General features: G+C 45.2%; 1 protein-coding gene across 1 annotated transcript in view; it reads right to left on the reverse strand.

Annotated features, from left to right (window-relative positions):
* PLA2G4E (phospholipase A2 group IVE) overlaps positions 1-12,612 on the reverse strand; it is a 64,044-nt gene extending 51,432 nt beyond the window's left edge. The window contains exon 1 of the mRNA XM_005559276.5: positions 12,341-12,612. Within this exon, the coding sequence (XP_005559333.3) occupies positions 12,341-12,523 (183 nt within the window). The 5' untranslated portion in view covers positions 12,524-12,612. The remainder of the gene's footprint in view (positions 1-12,340) is intronic.
* Positions 12,613-18,170: the final 5,558 nt, after the last annotated feature.

An 18,170-nucleotide genomic window follows, 5' to 3' on the forward strand; every position in this document is an offset into this window, starting at 1 on the left:
ACTAGATACTACCAAAGCATTCTCCAAAGTAATTGTTACTGATTCACACTTCCAACACTAGGTACGAGAGTTCCCATTGGGCTACACCATGGGGTATCATCTGACTTTTTGAGTTTTGCTAATCCAGTGGATATAAAATTATATCTCATTGTGGTTTTCATAGGCATTTTCCTTATTATTAGGGATCTTGGGCATCTTTTCAAGATCTTTTACTTTCACTAACCCATATTCTTGGGACCAACTCTTCATGGACTCCACCCACTGCCCCCACCCACTGCCTGCAAGCTTCTTAACCTCCCTTACCATAGTCTAATCTAAGCACCATCAACACTTATGAAAATACAGCAGTTTTCCAAAGCTACAAGACTATTTATGCCCAAGTAATTACACTCTTGGAAACTCACAACCAGGAATACAAATGCTACCTGTTCAAAAATTTCATTTAAAATTTTTGATGGTGAAGAATTGAAAATCACTTATATGCTCAATATTGGTAGAAATATTAGTAAATAGGCCAGGCGCGGTGGCTCAAGCCTGTAATCCCAGCACTTTGGGAGGCCGAGACGGGCGGATCACGAGGTCAGGAGATCGAGACCATCCTGGCGAACACCGTGAAACCCCGTCTCTACTAAAAAATACAAAAAACTAGCCGGGCGAGGTGGCGGGCGCCTGTAGTCCCAGCTACTCAGGAGGCTGAGGCAGGAGAATGGCGTAAACCCGGGAGGCGGAGCTTGCAGTGAGCTGAGATCCGGCCACTGCACTCCAGCCCGGGCGACAGAGCGAGATTCCGTCTCAAAAAAAAAAAAAAAAAAAAAGAAATATTAGTAAATGATTGCATATTTCTATGACTGAATTCTATGTAGTCTTGGAAAGAGAACTCTAAAGAGAATGTACCAACATGAAAAAATACTTTTGTTAATGGTGTGATACTGGTATACTGATTAGCAGACTGATCAACAGAATAGAATGAATATCTCCAAATAGAACCAAGTATACATATATACATATGTGTGTGTGTGTGTGTATATATATATGAATACTTGAATTTGGCTATGCATGTATATATATGTATACTTGAATTCAGGATATAAGAAGACTGGATTATAAAGATAAATAAGTAAAAAATATTAATTTTTCCATAAAAATCATAGCCACAGAAGAAAACAAGATCACATACAAAATAGCAATGAAAAATAAAATAAATAAGCCTAAGGAAAAATAAATAAGAAATTCACAGACACTATGTAGAAAGCTATAAAACTCTCCTAAGAGACATAAAACAGCTTAAAAAATTAAGATACATACATTGTTCTTAAATGGGAAAATAAAATGATCAATTCTTCCTAAATTGATCTATTTATTTAGTACAATAACCAATTAAATTTCCAACCAGAAGTTTTGGGGGAACTTAACCAAAAGTTGTAAAATATATGCAGAAAAATGAAAATGAAAAAATGTTCAGTGAATTTATAAAACAGATAAAATTAAGGAGAGAAAACTAATTCTATCTAGTAAATGTATTTTAAAGCTACAGTATTTGGCCAGTTGTGGCAGCTTCTGCCTGTAATCCCAGCACTTTGGCAGGCCGAGGTGGGAGGATTGCTTGAGGCCAGGAGTTCAAGACCGGTTTGGGCAACATAGTGAGACCCCCTCCACCATTCTACAAAACTTTAAAACACACACACACACACACACACACACACACACACACACGTTACAGTATTTAAGGCCTAGAGCATCCAGAAACAAATCCAAGTGCATACAGGACATTTACATGTACAAATGACAACATTGCAAATTAATAGGGGAAGGACAGGTTATTTGATAAATTATGTTGAAAAAATAAGTTTTCTGAAAAAAATAATCATTTTGTCATTTGGGAAAAAATAAGCTGGTTCCATATCTCCTTGTACTAAAATAAATTCCAGATGTACTGGTATTGTTTTATCATTATTAGTAAGAAAGCAAGATATGAAATTGAGATGCAATAAAGGAAAACAAATGGATAATTCTGACCATACAGTTTTCAGCTATTAAGTTTCTCTATGTCAAAACACATACACAGTAATACAAGACTAATTTGTAAAAATTATTTACTAAACTTATGATGGTTAATTTTCCCAAAAAACTAAAATCTCTTTCACATAAATACTAAAACGTAAACAACATAAAAACTGACAAAAGATACAAACAGGCAATTCATGGTAGTAATGTGTATGTCAGAACTTTGCTGAACACTGGAGTCATCTGGAGATCTTTGAAAATATGTATTGTTGCCTGACTCCCAGATACTCTGATGTAATTGGTATGGTATATAACTTGGGCACTGGAAATTTTAGAAGCTCCTCTGATGATTCTAAAGTTCAATAAAGGTTGGGAATCAATGGACTATGCAATAAGTCTATATAAAAGATCATTGCTAATAATTTAAAGACTATATTAAAACAACAAACAGACGCCACGTTTCATTTATCAGATTGGCAAGGATAAAAAATTGATAAGACATAGTGTTGGTAAGGGTGTGAGAAAGAGTCAGTAAAATGTTGGTGATAGGATGCAGATTAGAGCAAAGTTTTTGGAGGGCCATTTGGTAATCTTATGAATATGCAAACTTTGCACTGCCTTTGACTCAGCAACTGTATTTCCAGGAATTTATTGTATACAAACACTTGTTCGAATCCTCAAAGATATTTGATTTGGTATTATTCCCATAATATTTTAAATTTTGTTGTTATTTGCCTGTTTGGTTTAACGAGGGATAGGGCTTAGCAGTGGTTGATGGATAAAAGGAAAAAAAAAAAGTTGTTGATGGATGGAAATAGCAGTGCCTCCACTCCACTCGCACCCACCAATGTATCCATGACATCTAGGTGTTGGATACTGGCAAGTGGAACTGGGCAGCACCCTCCCTTATGAATCAAGTTGCGTCCATAAATTTACATAGGAGCAGACGAGCCTCCTGGGGACAGGGAAAGAGGTTGGGACTCGGACTCCTCATTGAGGATTCAAGTTATTGCAGTGTATATGATGAAGTAAAGAGACCTCCCCAAGAGACCCATTGAGGTCAGATGACAAGGAAATGCACTGGGAGTTCCAGAGAGGAAATGTGCCCTAAAGAGGGAAGTTTAGACCAGTGTCCTGCACTCAGTATTAGGGTTTAGCTTATCAGAACCTAAGGCACAGAAATAATACTGAAACTCTTTCATGCTTACTCACTTTGCTACCATGAGTCTCTTTGTGGGGAACTGGCTCTGTGTGTGTGTGGAGGGACAAAGCTGTACCATTATCGAAAGATACTTGGTCACCAGGTCCCTTTGCTGAGGGACCCTCCCCGTTGCTCCTGACAGGACAGATGCATTCTTTAGCCTGGACAAGTCAGCAGAGAGTCTTTTGTGAAGTTTCCAGTCAGCAGACAAATGAGGGGGGTCTGACTCATGGACGGGGACAATGGCCATGGGAATTCTCTGGGCTATTTGGAGAGAAATCTTGACTTCTCTGCCAACTTGACAAGGAGGGGAGAGGAATCATTGTAATTTGTGTATCAATGACATATTTTCCAGGCTTTTGGGTGTTCATAGCATACCCCAAATGGTCATAGCATCAGAAATTGGAAACAACCTAGATGATATGATGCTATGTTATGTAGCCATTTTCAAAAACCTGGTTTTTAATAGCAGAGAAAAGTTATCACTATTCACTGTTTTGTAGAAATGACAAGTGTTATATTACAAGCTTAAGTTTACCTATATCAATATACATATATATAAAGAAAATTTATTTCTATTTATATATATGCCTATAAAAAAGCTGGAAGGAAGTATTAAGGGTTCAGGAAGTTATTTCTGGATGATGTTATTGAGAATGTTTATTACATTTTTCAAATTTTCTAATGTCTGTACTGAATATATATTACATATTTATAATCAGAAAAACAATTTTATAAAAAGAACATTATTATAAATAAAGTTGCTTATTATAAATAAAGTTGCTCTTTAAATAAAGCAAAAACTGCATTTAGAGACAGGGAAAGAAAGCTAACATTTACTTCACGCCTACCATGTCCCAGGCCACCATACCAGATATTTACATATGTCAACTCTGTTAAAAGTACCTTCTCCCATGGCCATCCTCTGGGAGTAGCAGGAGGTCTTGTTTGAGCATGGGGTCAGGCAAACCCACCCAGGGAAGGAATTTTTTTCTCAAGAGCTGGGAAGCCCTTTCTTCCTTCTACCAAGCAGCTGGCCATCTGTCCACCAGCCAGATCCTTCTCTTTGCCTTGGGTGAAATATCCACTCATTGGGCAAGGAAGGGGGCAGAGTTGTGGCTCACTGAAAATGTGACTGGAGCAGATACTGGATCCTAGGCCAGCAGGGTCTTGAAACTATAGAGCGTGGAAGGCAACTTCAGGTATGAAAAGGGCTGTCAAGCACCAAAAAGGGTTAGACTGATATCGTGCCTGACCTGATGGTGGAAATAGGGCCTTTCTGAGTGAGTAGATTTGACCTTGGTGTAGAAAGAACTTAGTCATTTGGAAGGTAATAAGCTTCCATTCTTAGAATTATGCAAGGAGGCCCTGCCTGGAAGGTACGGAGGAGATTCCTACACTGGGCAAGCGGGAGTGGCTCGAGAAACCTGATGACCTGTTCCAGTTTTGAGAGTCTGTTTCTCTCTATCCCACCATGCCCCAGATTCAGAGGACAGCTTGCTCATCCCTTCAGCTGCTGGAAGCACGGGGGAGAGGACTTCCGGAGCCCAGGCCCACTTTGTTGCCTAAGAAGTAAGTGGCTCTGATGGTGGGAACTTTACAAGGCAGGGAGGAGGGAACAAGGAAGGGCCAGCCTGGCCTAGTGAGGGAAACATGTGAGGAAGGCAGGCCTTTGGGCACCCGTAAGTCAGGACCTGTGGGTGGCCATCCACTCGGCCTTTCTCAGAACTAGCCCTGGAACTCATCTCGTGGGGCAAGTCTGATGCGAACACGGAGTCTCTTGTCCTGGGTGGCTCTCACCTGCTGATGGACACACCTTCACAAATAGTAGGTATTTAGGGAGCATGTGGTGGAGGATACAAAAAACCCCAACCACAAACCAAACAGGCCAGTGGGAAAAGCTTACAACAACAACAGAAGTTCACAGGCAAGACCCACAAGACAAATGTAGAGGAAAGAGCAGGAGATCTGGAGTTACAGAGACCCAAGTGAGTATCTTGGCTCTGGCACTTACTGGGGCAGTATTCAGCAATGACTGTCTCTCTCTGAAACCCACTTCTCACTTTCCTCATCTGTAAAATGAGGTTAATAGTACTGATTTCACAGGATTGTTGTAAAGATTATATATCATATAGACATAAACACTGTATATACACATCTGGCACAATCTGGCATGTCATAAACCTTAATAAATTGTTGGCTGGGTGTGGTGGCTCAGGCCTGTAATCCCAGCACTTTGGGAGGCCGAGGCAGGCAAAGCACAAGGTCAGGAGATCGAGACCATCCTGGCTAACACGGTGAAATCCTGTCTCTACTAAAAATACAAAAAATTAGCCAGGCATGGTGGCGGGCACCTGTAGTCCCAGCTGCTGGGGAGGCTGAGGCAGGAGAATGGCGTGAACCCGGGAGGCGGAGCTTGCAGTAAGCCAAGATGGTGCCACTGCACTCCAGCCTGGGTGACAGAGCGAGACTCCGTCTCAAAAAAATAAATAAAAAAATAAATTGTCATGGTTGCTGTTATTCTTTTTGCTACAGGACAAATAAATTGGAAAGAACTAACTGTAAGTGAACTTGGAAAGCAAAGAACCTCAAGGTTGGCATGGGCTGGAGAGGTCAGTGACAGCTTTGTTCACTGACGACGGAGACTTTAGCACCTCCTAAATGCCAGGCAGCGTGCTACAGGTTCCGAGTATCAGAATCAACGTGGTGCCTGCTCTTGGGAAGCTTCTAGTGAAGTAGCTTTGAAAGAAAACAATGTCTAACCATCAACTGTGAGAAGTATCAGGAAGGAAAATAACAGGGTGCTATGAAAGACAGGAACAGATTCTGATTTGGGGAGAAGTCAGGGATGACCTCCCAGAGGAAGCAACCTTGAAGCTGAAGCCTGTAGGAAAATTGAGGTTAGCTACATGCAGGCTGCGGGGAGAGTCCCCCAGGCTGAAGGTAGAGCAGTGCAAGGCGCTGAGCGGTGGAAAAGGCTGGCGTGTTCAGGAACTGAGCACCTGTGTCTGGGGCATGGTGAGGATGGAGTGATGAGGTCAGAGAGGCCTTGGAAGCCATGGTCAGGATTTGGGGTTTTATCTTAAGAAATCGGATGCCACCAAAGGGTATTAAGCAGGGAAGTGATGTGAATGAGGTCAACTGGCTGCTGAGTGGGGACAGAATTGGGCAGGACCGGGGCAGGAAGATGTGTTTTAGTGGCTCAGATGGGAAATAAATGGTCACTTGGGCCAGGGTAGGGGGCAGAGACGGAAGCAGTAGCAGTGGTGAACTTGAGGGATATTTCTGAGCAGAACCTACACGGCACGGTGATAGATTAGATATGAGGGGCATCCAGCGGGCTTCAGTGACCCAGCAGGTGAAGGCGTGGTACACAGGGCTGGTCTTGAAGGGGAGGCTGTCAAGAGCCCACGTGGAGGCCGGTGGGGAGTCTCAGGAGGCTGAGCCTTGAGTTAGAGGCAAGGTTTGGAAAGGTGGCAGCTGGGGAAGGGAGAGCCTCTAGGACAGGAGGCAGCAGAACTGGGGAAAGAAGTAGGAATGAGCTTGCCTCACTCCACGTGGGTGGCACAGAGTAGGGCGAGCCCTGCTGGGAGGGAAGGGCATGAGCTGGGGGCCAAGAGTGTGAAACCAGGAGGGTGGGGTGAGGTGGGGCCCCCGGCGTGGGCGGAGGCCTCGGCCTCCCGAGAGATACAAGAGATAGTGGGGAGCTGTTAGGTTCCCAGGCCAGCAGCCAGCCACCCAGGCAGCACTGGCACTCCATGGCAGGGCTGGGGGATGAGAAGGCACGAACAAGCCGCTGCAGAGCTTGCGCTTTCTGAGAGTATTTGCTGACCACCTGCTCTGTGCTCAGAAAGATAACGGGATGGGACGTTTATGGAAAAAGTCTCTTGGCTCCCAGGACACCACTTTCTCATTGGTTCCTTCCAGCCTCACTGGCTGCTGCTTTCCGTCTACTCTGATGGCTCTTCGTCCTTGCTGGCATCTGAAAGGTGGAAAACGGGAGAGCACAGACTTCTTCCCCTTTGCTTCTGTCTCTTTATCCTTTGGACATGTCATCCAGCCCCATGGCTTCAAAACCTTCTCCATTCTGCTATACGATTTCAAACAGATTTCCTCCTCAACCTGTCTCCTGAGTTCCAGACTTGTATTTTCAACGGCCCACCTGACACCTCTACTTAGATGTGAATCTCAAGTGTAAAATGCCAAAGACAGAGGCACTCAGACCCCTCCACCCCAACCCATTTCTGTCCTAGCTGAGTGAGGGGCATCTCTCGGTTATTAAGGCAAAAACCCACTAGGCATGTGTGATTCCTCATTCCGTATCCAGTCTATCTGCAAGTCCTGTAAATTCTACCTCCAGAAACCCAGAATCCATTCACTCCTACTGTCCACTGCCACCACCCCAATCAAACCACCCCCGTTTCTCTCTGGGCCACAGCAAATGCCTCCTCACTCGGCCGCACTTCCCCTGTGCCCCCAGGCAATCCACGCTCCACAGACCAGACAAAGTGATGCAGGTAAAACATAAAACAGATAAGCCAGTCCTCAGACGAAAGCCCTCCACGGGCTCCCCTGTGTTTTGGAACAAAATCAAAGCTGCTTTCTGCAGCACCCGGCCCAGCATAAGGCACCTGACTTCACCTCCCACTGCTTCCTTCCTTGCTTCCCCTGCTCTCTGCTCTCCAGTCACCCTGGTTTTCTCCCTGTTTCTAGAAAAGGCCAACCTTGTGTCCACCTCAGGGCCTTTGCACTTAGAATATGCTCTTTCTGGAATATTTGCCATCAATCTTCTCATCATTCGGATCTTAGTGCAAATGTCACCCTCTTCTGATGTCCCCTCCCTGCTGCCTGTCACTCGCTGTCACATTTTGTCCTAAGAGCACCAATATCAGGAATACTCAGATATTTATTTACTGTCTCCCCCATTGAAATGTAAGTTTCATGAGAGCTGGATCTTGTCTGACCTGCTCAGTGCTCTCTCTCTCCCACTCCTAGAACAATACTAGGTGCATAGTGGGAGCTCAGTAAATATTTGTTCAATGAATGAAAAAATGCTTTGGATGTAGTCCCAGGTCTTCTTGAAGGAGTGTGACAAGCCACATGAGAAGTTATCTAAGAATATAGGGCAGGAGATGGTAACTCCTCCACAGGGCAGGAGACGCGGTGATTCAAAGGTAATCTGATAAGCTGATATTTGCTTTAGGGTTACTGGATGACAATATGCTACTCAGTAATGGGAGCCTCCAACTGGCCCCAGAAAACATGAAGGCCTGATCCATAGGGGTGGTCCTGGAGGGAACCCTTCAAGGACCAAAATGGAGGGCAGACAAGGAGCTATTTGAAGACTGGCGAGTGTCTCAGTCCATTTTGTGCTGCTATAACAGAATATCTGAGACTGGGCAATTTATAAAGAACAGAAATCTATTTCTTTAAAATATGTTTTTGGGGCCGGGCGCAGTGGCTCACGCCTGTAATCCCAGCCCTTTGGGAGGCCAAGGTGGATGAATCACGAGGTCAGGAGATGGAGACCATCCTGGCTAACACGATGAAACCCTGTCTCTACTAAAAATACAAAAAATTAGCTGGGTATGGTGGCAGGCGCCTGTAGTCCCAGCTACTCAGGAGGCTGAGGCAGGACAATGGCGTGAACCCGGGAGGCGGAGCTTGCAGTGAGCTGAGATCGCACCCTGCACTCCAGCCTGGGAGACAGAGCGAGACTCCATCTCAAAAAAATTAAAAAAAAAAAAAATGTTTTTGGCAAGTAGAGATGGAGTGTCAGTCACTATGTTGACCAGGCTGAACTCCTGACCTCAAGTGATGATCCTGTCTTGGCCTCTCAAAATGCTGGGATAATGGGTGTGACCCACAGCACCTGACCAAGAACAGAGATTATTACTTATAGCTCCAGAGGCTGGGAAGTCCGAGGTCAAAGGGTCCACATCTGGCAAGGGCCTTCTTGCTGTGTCATCCCATGGTGCAGGGGAGAAGGTCAGGAGAACACGAGAGAGCAACAGGGTGCCGAACTCACTTTTATAACCATCCCACTCTCTCAGTGACTCACTCCCATGATAATGACATGAATTCATCCATGCGACCAGTGGCCTCATGACCGAATCCCCTCCCAAATGTCCCACCTCTCAACACTGTTGCACTGGGGATTAAGTTTCCAACACGTGAACGCTGGGGCACATGTTCAGTCCACAGCAGCGGGTCCTTGCAGTTCCCTCAAAATCTGCCACGTAGGTAATTGAAGATTCCACTGTTACCCAGTGTGCACACTTTCCCCAAGCCTACATGCCCCCCATTCATACACATATACACACCCTCTTGCAGAGCTGGTGGTGACTCTTTATATCATGTTCAGATATTTCACAGAGGTCTCGGGGAATGACCAACTGACCTGTCTCTGAAAATTCCACAGAAATTTGCAAAAATAAAACACCTATAAAAACTCTGATATTTCATCATAAAAATCCTAATAAATGTTGGTGCTTACATATGCACCATAGAGTATTATTTAGCGACTAAAATCATACGAAGTTTAGGAAGCAAGATATAAAATATTCATGACTATAATTTTAGGCTAACCCCCCTCCCGGGCATAGATACGGTATAAACATTATGCCATATCGTTATGCACTGCATAATGATGGTTTGGTTAACAACGGACCACATATATGATGGTGGTCCTGTAAGATCAGAATACCCTATTTTTATGGTAGCCTTTCTATATTTAGATATATTTAGGTATACAAATACCTATTGTGTTACAATTGCCTACAGTGTTCAGTACAGTAACAGGTGGTACAGGTTAGCAGCCCAGGAGCAAAAGGCTACACCATATAACCTAGGTGTGTAGTGAGCTATGCTAGCTAGGTTTGTGTGCACACACTCCGTGATGTTTGCAAAATGGCAAAATCGCCTAATGATGCATTTCTCAGAACATGTCCCTGTTGCTAAGCAACACGTGACTATAGTTATTGTACGGGGTTAATGGGATTACAGTGGATTGGCCCTTTATGTTTTCCAAACATTTTTAGAAATTACTTTACACATATCAGAATTAAAATATTAAAATTAAATCCAATGTCTTTTTGTGGCCGTCTGTGTCCCAGTCATGTGGGCCTTTCTGCTCTCCCCTCAAGCAGCTGGAGAAAGACCAGGGGGCCACGGGTACAGCCTCATGTGTGCACTGTGACGGGCATGGGGATGACGGGGCAGAGGGGAGAAATCACAGCAAAGCCATGATGGTAACAATGACAGCGAGCCACATTGCTCCAGCTTTCTATGCCTCAGGCGCTGCGCTAAGCACGTGGTTGACTCCGCACTTCATTTTTCCCATAGAGGGAGAAACTGAAGTTGGAAGAGGCTGAGGAGCTGGTCTCCGGTTACAGGGCTGACGAATGACAGAGCAAGGGATCAAACCTGGTGTAACTCCAGAGCCCGTGCTCTTAACGACTTGAATGAGGCCAACAGTTTCACAAATATTAAGCCATTATGTTTTCATTGCTCCCAAAACCTTTCAGCTGCCACTTCCAGGTGTGAGTCAGGAGGCCGAAGATGCCAGGGCAGGCAAGGGCAGGCCATTGACCTCGTTAGCAAGGCAGCAGGGGAGGGAGCTCGCCCCAGTTCCCATCCCCCTCCAGCGTATCAACAGCAGGCCCGGCCGACAAGACACAGAGACTTCTGGAACGGAGGCAGAGTCAGGAGGAGGAAGGGGAGAAGCACCTGCTCACCGGAGACTGGGAGACTGCAGAAGATGAGCTTTTTGGGAAGGGTGGGGTGGTGTGGGGCAGAGATGTCGAGGGAAACTCTGGGGTGGGGCTCTTGACCCCTCTTCACATGTGACTCTGGGAAGTGTCACTGGCAGAGGCCCGAGCCTCCAGTCCACCTGGGTTAAGGGATGGAGGCCAAACTCACTTTTATAACAATCTCACCCTCTCAGTTATACTCACTTCCATGATAACGACACGAATTCATCCATGTGGGCCGCAGCCTCGTGACCAAATCCCCTCCTAAAGATCGCACCTCTCAACACTGTCGCGCTGGGGATTAAGTTTCCAACACGCGAATGCCGGGGGACACACTCCCCCAATATGGAGGATGGAATGCTGTTTGCATGACGGGGTCATCCCCAAGCAGCCCTCAGTTACCTGTGTGGTGGATGCTGTGGCAGGTATGAAGTGGGACCTTCTGGATCCAGACAAGGGGACCCCGTGGTTGGGGCTCAGGATGGACCCTCCAGGCCAGGGACCAGAGAGAAGGAGGCAGAGACCAGAGGGGTCCATAGGAGGCGAGGGGAACTTGGCCAGCGCTCCCTTTGAGCCAGGCCTCGGCTGGCAGGAGGAAGCGAGGCTCACTCCCTGCAGAGCTCAGTCTGGTGCCACCGCTAAGACCATAGCAGCCAGAGGGGCACAGGAACGCTGTCACCTCCCCAAATCACTGGGAGCCTCCGGGAAGCTCACACGCCTGCCCGGAGGAGAAACTGCATGAGGCAGACCTGGATCACCTGATAATTACCTTCAGATGCGGTTTGATTTCTGTAGCCCACTCAACTTACCAGATGGGAATTACGTATTGACTCATAGGTGGGGTTTGCGAGGTAAGCCAGATCTATATGTTTCCTCCAACTCTCTCTGAGTTGCATGGAATTACACTCATGACCCTGCTAGGCCACTATGCTAGACTGCACGGTTTGAGCGCCTAGGTGACAGGCACTCTGCCAGGTGCTTCCCATGCACAGTCTTGTTCACTCTTCTCAGCATCGTATTGACAAATATCTTCCATCTCAGGTGCCCATGAAACTAGCTATGTGGCCTTGGGCAAGTTCCTTGACCTGTCTGTGCTGCAGTTTCTTCATCAAATGCAGATACTGATTCCTGCCTAGCAGTGGCAGGTGCATGGAATGCACTTGATAAAAGCTCACCACTGTTGTTAACAGTTCTTTTGAGCACAGAGGGAGGTAAGGACAGACAGGTGATGGCAGCGGGGTAAAAGGACTCCTCCAGAGAGAAAGAAATTAACAAAATCACAACCTCTTAACTCTCCAGCAATGCAGGTGATCTTATTTCCAGTCACGAAAGTGAGGGTAAAAATTTAAATGGCCGGAGCCCCGTCCCAGGAACACAGACATACCTGAGAGCCCCAAGGAGCCATGGGACAGAAAGGTGGGAGACCAGGAGTGTTCAGGTCCTGTGTATCCTCGAACTCACTGAAACTTCTTCCTGACCTGCTGCCTTCTTCATCCCTTTGCGGGCTCTGTGGGACAAACACATTAGTTTCCAGCCCAGGAAAGCCTTCTGAGGCCTGGAGACTCATCCCAGCCTCCTCTCTGGGGCTCAGGACAGGCTGTGTGGAGCTGAGACTGGTCCTTAAAGCGAGGTGTTGTTGGAGCCTCCTGGGGGAATTTCAAGGGAGTTTTGTGCGAAAGGGAAGCAATGCCATCAGATTCCTCCTGAAGCTAAGCCAGGATGAATTATTAAGGACCTGAAGGAAGCCAGGGCTTAACTAAAGGAGCCCCACGTCTATCTCTGCAAATATTTCAAGCAATCTGGGCCTATTTTGTGGAGAGAAATTTCTTGTGCTGCCTGAAAGACAAGCAGGGAGCTAGCATTGCACTCACATAGGGCAGTTCTCCGTCAAGGGATGCCTGCATTTCAGGGCTGGGATCCAGGCTCAGAGAAAGCTTCTTAGTGCAGCAAAGCTATTTTTAAAGTGTGAAACTCAATATGTCAGTGGGAGAGGGAGGGAGAGAGGGCTGGGGGTGAAATGGCTGAGGCCATCCAGGCCCCTGAAGGAGCCTCATTTTTCTGGGTAGGTGAAGCCACTTGTTTCTTACCCCCAGATCTCTATTGTAAGCCCTGAAAATAAATACCTAGTCTTGTGTTCAGAGCTGATGGCAGGGCCACGGGCCAGAATAGAATTTAATCATTTACTCTGGCTCTCTTTGGTTTAATAGATGCCATGTCTGGCAGCCTAAAGGGGATGCGTCCTAGTTCCATGTTAAAAACAAAAATTTTAAAAAAAAGTAACTCTTTTTTATGTTCTGTTTACAACTGTTTTTAACACACATTTGAAATGTTCATCTTCCTGTGTCTGTACTGGCTCTGAGGCACCCTGCATCCTCTCTAGTTGGGAGTATCCCACCGTCCCCCTCTCTTTTCTGAGGCTGTAGTTTTCCAGTGGGTGTCTCTGCCCCAAATAGCCCTATCAGAAATGAAGCAACAGGCTGGGTGCAGCGGCTCATGCCTATAATCCCAGCACTTTGGGAGGTCAGGGCAAGTGGATCGCTTGAGCCCAGGAGTTTGAGACCAGCCTGGGCAACATGGCGAAACCCTGACTCTGCTAAAAATACAAAACTTAGCTGGGCATGGTGATGCACACCTGTAGTCCCAGCTACTTGGGAGGCTGAGGTGAGAGGATCGCTTGAGCCCAAAAGGTTGAAGTTGCAGAGAGCTGAGATTATGCCACTGCACTCCAGCCTGGGCTGTCCAACAAGACCCTGTCTCAATCAATCAAGAAATCAAGCAACAGCCAGACCCACACTGAGACTGACCAGGCATGTATTTGGGAAGGAGACGGGTATAAAGTGTCATTTTTCCATTTGTGCTGTATCGGAAAAAAATAGCTTGAATAGCAGTGCTAATAAGGATAAAAGGAGTTGACGTTCGTCAAGCACACACCTGGTTCCCTTACAAAGCAAAGGCAGTTTGGAATAAAACAATAAAAAGTAGACTTAAAAATAAAATGAAATAAAATAAATGGAAAATACATTGTAAAAACATCAGTTTGGAAGTGACTTGAAGAGGTGCCAGATCTCTTCCCCACACGGCATTTCACAGTTTACAAAGCTCGTTCGTTTACGTTTTCCATTTCTTAGGGGACTTGTTCTGGAGGTCTTTACGAGAAGCCAGGGCTGGCAAGCGAGTGGCGAAAAGGTAACTCTTCACGGAGGAAGTGTGCAGACGCCAGACACGGCTATAATATTTTACTTTTTATTTTGCACAAGGGAGAAAGGAATCTTGACATTGGAAGAAAGAAAGTTCTGTGGCTGGAGATATGTAGATACAAAGGTGTTTGAAATCAAGCTTCCTTGAAGTCAAAGAGAAAGTTACGTGTGAGACCCAGAATAACTTCTGATTCAAGGTGAACTTAGAATGTGAGAGGGAGACCTGGATTAGACCAAATATTGATAGGTGATGGTTTATTTTGCAATTTAAAAAAAACACACAAATTAAGAGTTCTTTATCCAGTTTCCAGTGAGAATTACTTTTGTGAATAATCAATGCAAAATAAAACCAACACCAGCTAACATTTCATGTGGTAAACTTTGAAAGAATCATATCTTGGGGATAAAAAACCGACCTGGCAAGAAAAAAAAAAAAAATTAGACGCTAAGCAATAGTAGCCACAAAGGAAAATTCACGAAAGTCAAGCTATAATGGAAAACTAGTGAGGATTAGTGAGTGGAATAACCGAGTGGACCTAGGTATTCTCATTTGTCTACGTCTTACCTGGACTGTAATTTAAAAAAGAAATGTAGAGATCAGAATGGGGTCGTTTAAGACATCTTTTGGTAGATGTGTTTTTGGCTTAGTCAAGGTGAAAGGATGCCCAGGCACTGCCATTCAGAGGCCTCTGCCCTGTCCAGGGCACCTGGGGGCACCCGGAAGGGCTCTCTTCCTCATAGCTCTGCTCACCCCCCCGTGCAGGTGAGACCCAGAATGGGCGCTGCTTTGAGGCAGCTGACCAGTGGGATCCTTGGTCAGGATCTGACCTGGGGCAGCTGGTGGCGGCCAGGGCTGAGGGCCAGGATGAGTGTGGAGGCGGTGGCATGCTGGAGAGAGAGCAGAGAGGGCAGCCTCGCTGGTAGACTGAGTGTGGGGTGCAGGCAGGGAGGAGCCAGGCTTCCTTTCCCTGCTCTCGGGACATCCTCTCTCCTGTTCTTTCTTCCTGCCCTTGAAGACCCTCCTGTCGCCTGGGTTATTTTTCTGTCCTGTGGTTCAGACTCCAGGACTTCTCCAAGCCAGGAACTATGGTGACAGATAGACAGGGTGAGAGAGGGGACCCTCCCTGCAGACCCTCAGGAACTTAGTGCCAGGGGAGGGGGCTCTGACTCCCTGACCCGGTGGGCACAGGGGCCGGAGCAGAGAGGAACCCTCATGTCATTTCCAGATTGGTGTCAGGGAGTATCTGAATGTTTGTTTACCCTTTTAAAACATTTCTAGGGGATGTCTCCAGGCCTTGTTGAGCTTAGTCTCCTGTAAGATTCACCTCCTACATATTAAAAAGAAAAGCCAAACAAAGAATTTCAACCTCAGCTGAAATAACAACTCCAACAAACATTCTTGCATTGAGCACCACATGCCCAGAGTCCCTCAAGGGCACCTGGCCACTGGTCCTGCCAAATTCCCCACTTCCCCGCCCAGCCAGGCTCTAGGTGGCCCCACAGTTGGCCACTCCTAGAGAGACTCCACAGGACTATGTGTAGTTTATGTATTTGTTAACTTTTTTTTCTTATTCAATTCCTAAAATGGAAGATCTACAGGTGGATAGAATGTTCACTAAGTAAGTCCTCAGCCTCCAAAACCTACAGGCACATTATTACCCTACACGTTTAGGTAAGGGAAAATGGAAAGGAGAAAAGGAGGGAGGGAAGGAGGAGAGAGGGGAAAAGGAAGAAAAGCAAGGCAAGGCCTGGGAAGATTTGCAGAAGTAATGACATCTTTTTTCTTTTGTTTTGGAGACGCAGTCTCACTCTGTCACCCAGGCTGGAGTGCAGTGGCGTGATCTCAACTCACTGCAACCTCCGGGTTCCAGCAATTCTCCTACCTCAGGATCCTGAGTAGCTGGGATTACAGGCACGTTTTTATATTTTTAATAGAGACGGGGTTTCGCCATGTTGGCCAAGCTGGTCTCGAACTCCTGACCTCAAGTGATCCGCCTGCCTGAACCTCCCAAAGTGTTGGGATTACAGGCATGAGCCACCGCACCTGACCAGTAACGACAGCTTTAAATGATGAAAAACAGAACAAGCTGAGAAGGCTACAGTGAGGACTGGAATGTTGGGCCCTGCTGTGTGGCTTTGATGTGTATATGTTTGAGCTTCTCCCTTTTTTACTTTTCTGGAGAAGTTTTAACTTCATTCTGTTAAGCTTAAATGCTTTTATGAGAAGTATCCTAATTTAATAAACTCTTATCTGGAAAATGTTTTATGAAAAATACCTAAGATATATAATAGGGAGTAGAATAGAACCTGGTGCATAAAGGTGGGCTGCATACATAATTTTAAAGAAAAGAAAAAGAGAAAAATGTGTTATCTGAAGCAAATTCAATTAAGCCAATTTAATTTTTGATCTTCTTGATTATTTTTAGTAGAATAATACTCAGCGATTTCCAGTTTTGCTGCTTATCTTCAGTAGGACAAAGTCTTTTCCACACACCATGAAATCATACCCATTATGATGGGTTTTACCTTTTTCTTTGTGACCACTATCTCTTTACAAGTCTAATTTTTGCCAGGACAATTTTTTTATTCTTAATATGTGGTTCTTTAAAAGTTTATCATGTGAAATTTTAGTTGGTTTCATTTTGCATTGGTTATTCACAAAAGTAATGCTCACTGCATTGGATAAAGGACTGATCATTTGTTTTTATTTTTTATTGCAAAAAGAACAGATAAAGAAGAGGCATTTTCCATGGTATGGCTAAAATGTCAGGAAGCTTTGTCACATTGAAATAGTTGCTTACAATGTGGGAAAGCCTACAAAGAAACAAACCAACAAACAAAACACCCTTAGTTTCCAGGGGCAGGCTCTTTAATAAGGAAAGATTTTCTCCAATAAGAGAAGCCCTTCACCGGAAGCAGAGTGAGGAGATCACACAGGGAGAGGGGCTGTTGGACACACCAGAGATTTCAAACCACTCGGGAAGAACCGTCCCATTGGAGCTTAAATTAAAATGTCCAGATTGGCTCTTGACACACTTAACTAAACGTGCAGGGGAATAGTGTGCCTCTAGGGTTTGGAAGCTGAGGACTTACTTAGTGAGCATTCTATCCACCTGTAGATCTTCCATTTTAGGAATTGAATAAGAAAAAAAAATTTAACAAATACAAAAAATACACATAGCAATTAATGTAGGTTGTTTACACATAATAATGTATGAGACCATAACATAGTTATATGTTATATATTATATATCATATAAGTTATATATTATATCATATATGTTATATATCATATATTATATATAACATGATAATACATATATTATATATCACATAATATATATATATGTGATATATATCAGTCGGGGACAGTTAGTAGAAAAAATAAAATTGTTTCATGTTTGCCCCCGGAGTGAGCTGAGGCTCTTTAATGAACTGGTTCAGTTTGTAAAGGACATGGAGTAGTGACCGTGCTTGGCAAGGACAGGGCCTGCTGCTATCACCCTTAGGTACAAGCAGGATCTGCCCAAGGCACTTACATTTCAGGAAGCAAAAGTCTACTTAATTTTCCTCTACAAAAGGGGGATGGGGCTTTATCAAAAGGAGCTGATTACCTTCAGCCCTGGATCCAGGTGTATCTCCTTCTAGGTCCACGGAAAACATACGGGGTGACAACAGGAAGACATGAGAGGTGAGGCTCAGTGCCTCTCCAGTGGTTCCTGATTCAAAAGCGGATGGTGCCCACCCACCCAGGAGGTGCTGGGGCGCTGTGGGAGGGTGGGGCTCCCACAACTCTTCACAGTATTATTGGCAAGTTATCCAGTCTTTCTGAGCCTTAGTTTCTTCCTTGGTAAAACAGGGATAATAATGATACCGACTTTATAGAAGTGTGAGAACTAACGCCTGCCAAATAGTAGGGCGCAACTAATGTTAGTGCCTTCTCTGCCCAATTGCTCAGTACAGAAAGTGTTGCTTCAGTAACCCAGCTGAATGCCAAGACCGATTCATAGGAATATC

Source organism: Macaca fascicularis, chromosome 7 (genome assembly GCF_037993035.2).
Source record: "Macaca fascicularis isolate 582-1 chromosome 7, T2T-MFA8v1.1".
Classification (NCBI taxonomy): domain Eukaryota; kingdom Metazoa; phylum Chordata; class Mammalia; order Primates; family Cercopithecidae; genus Macaca; species Macaca fascicularis.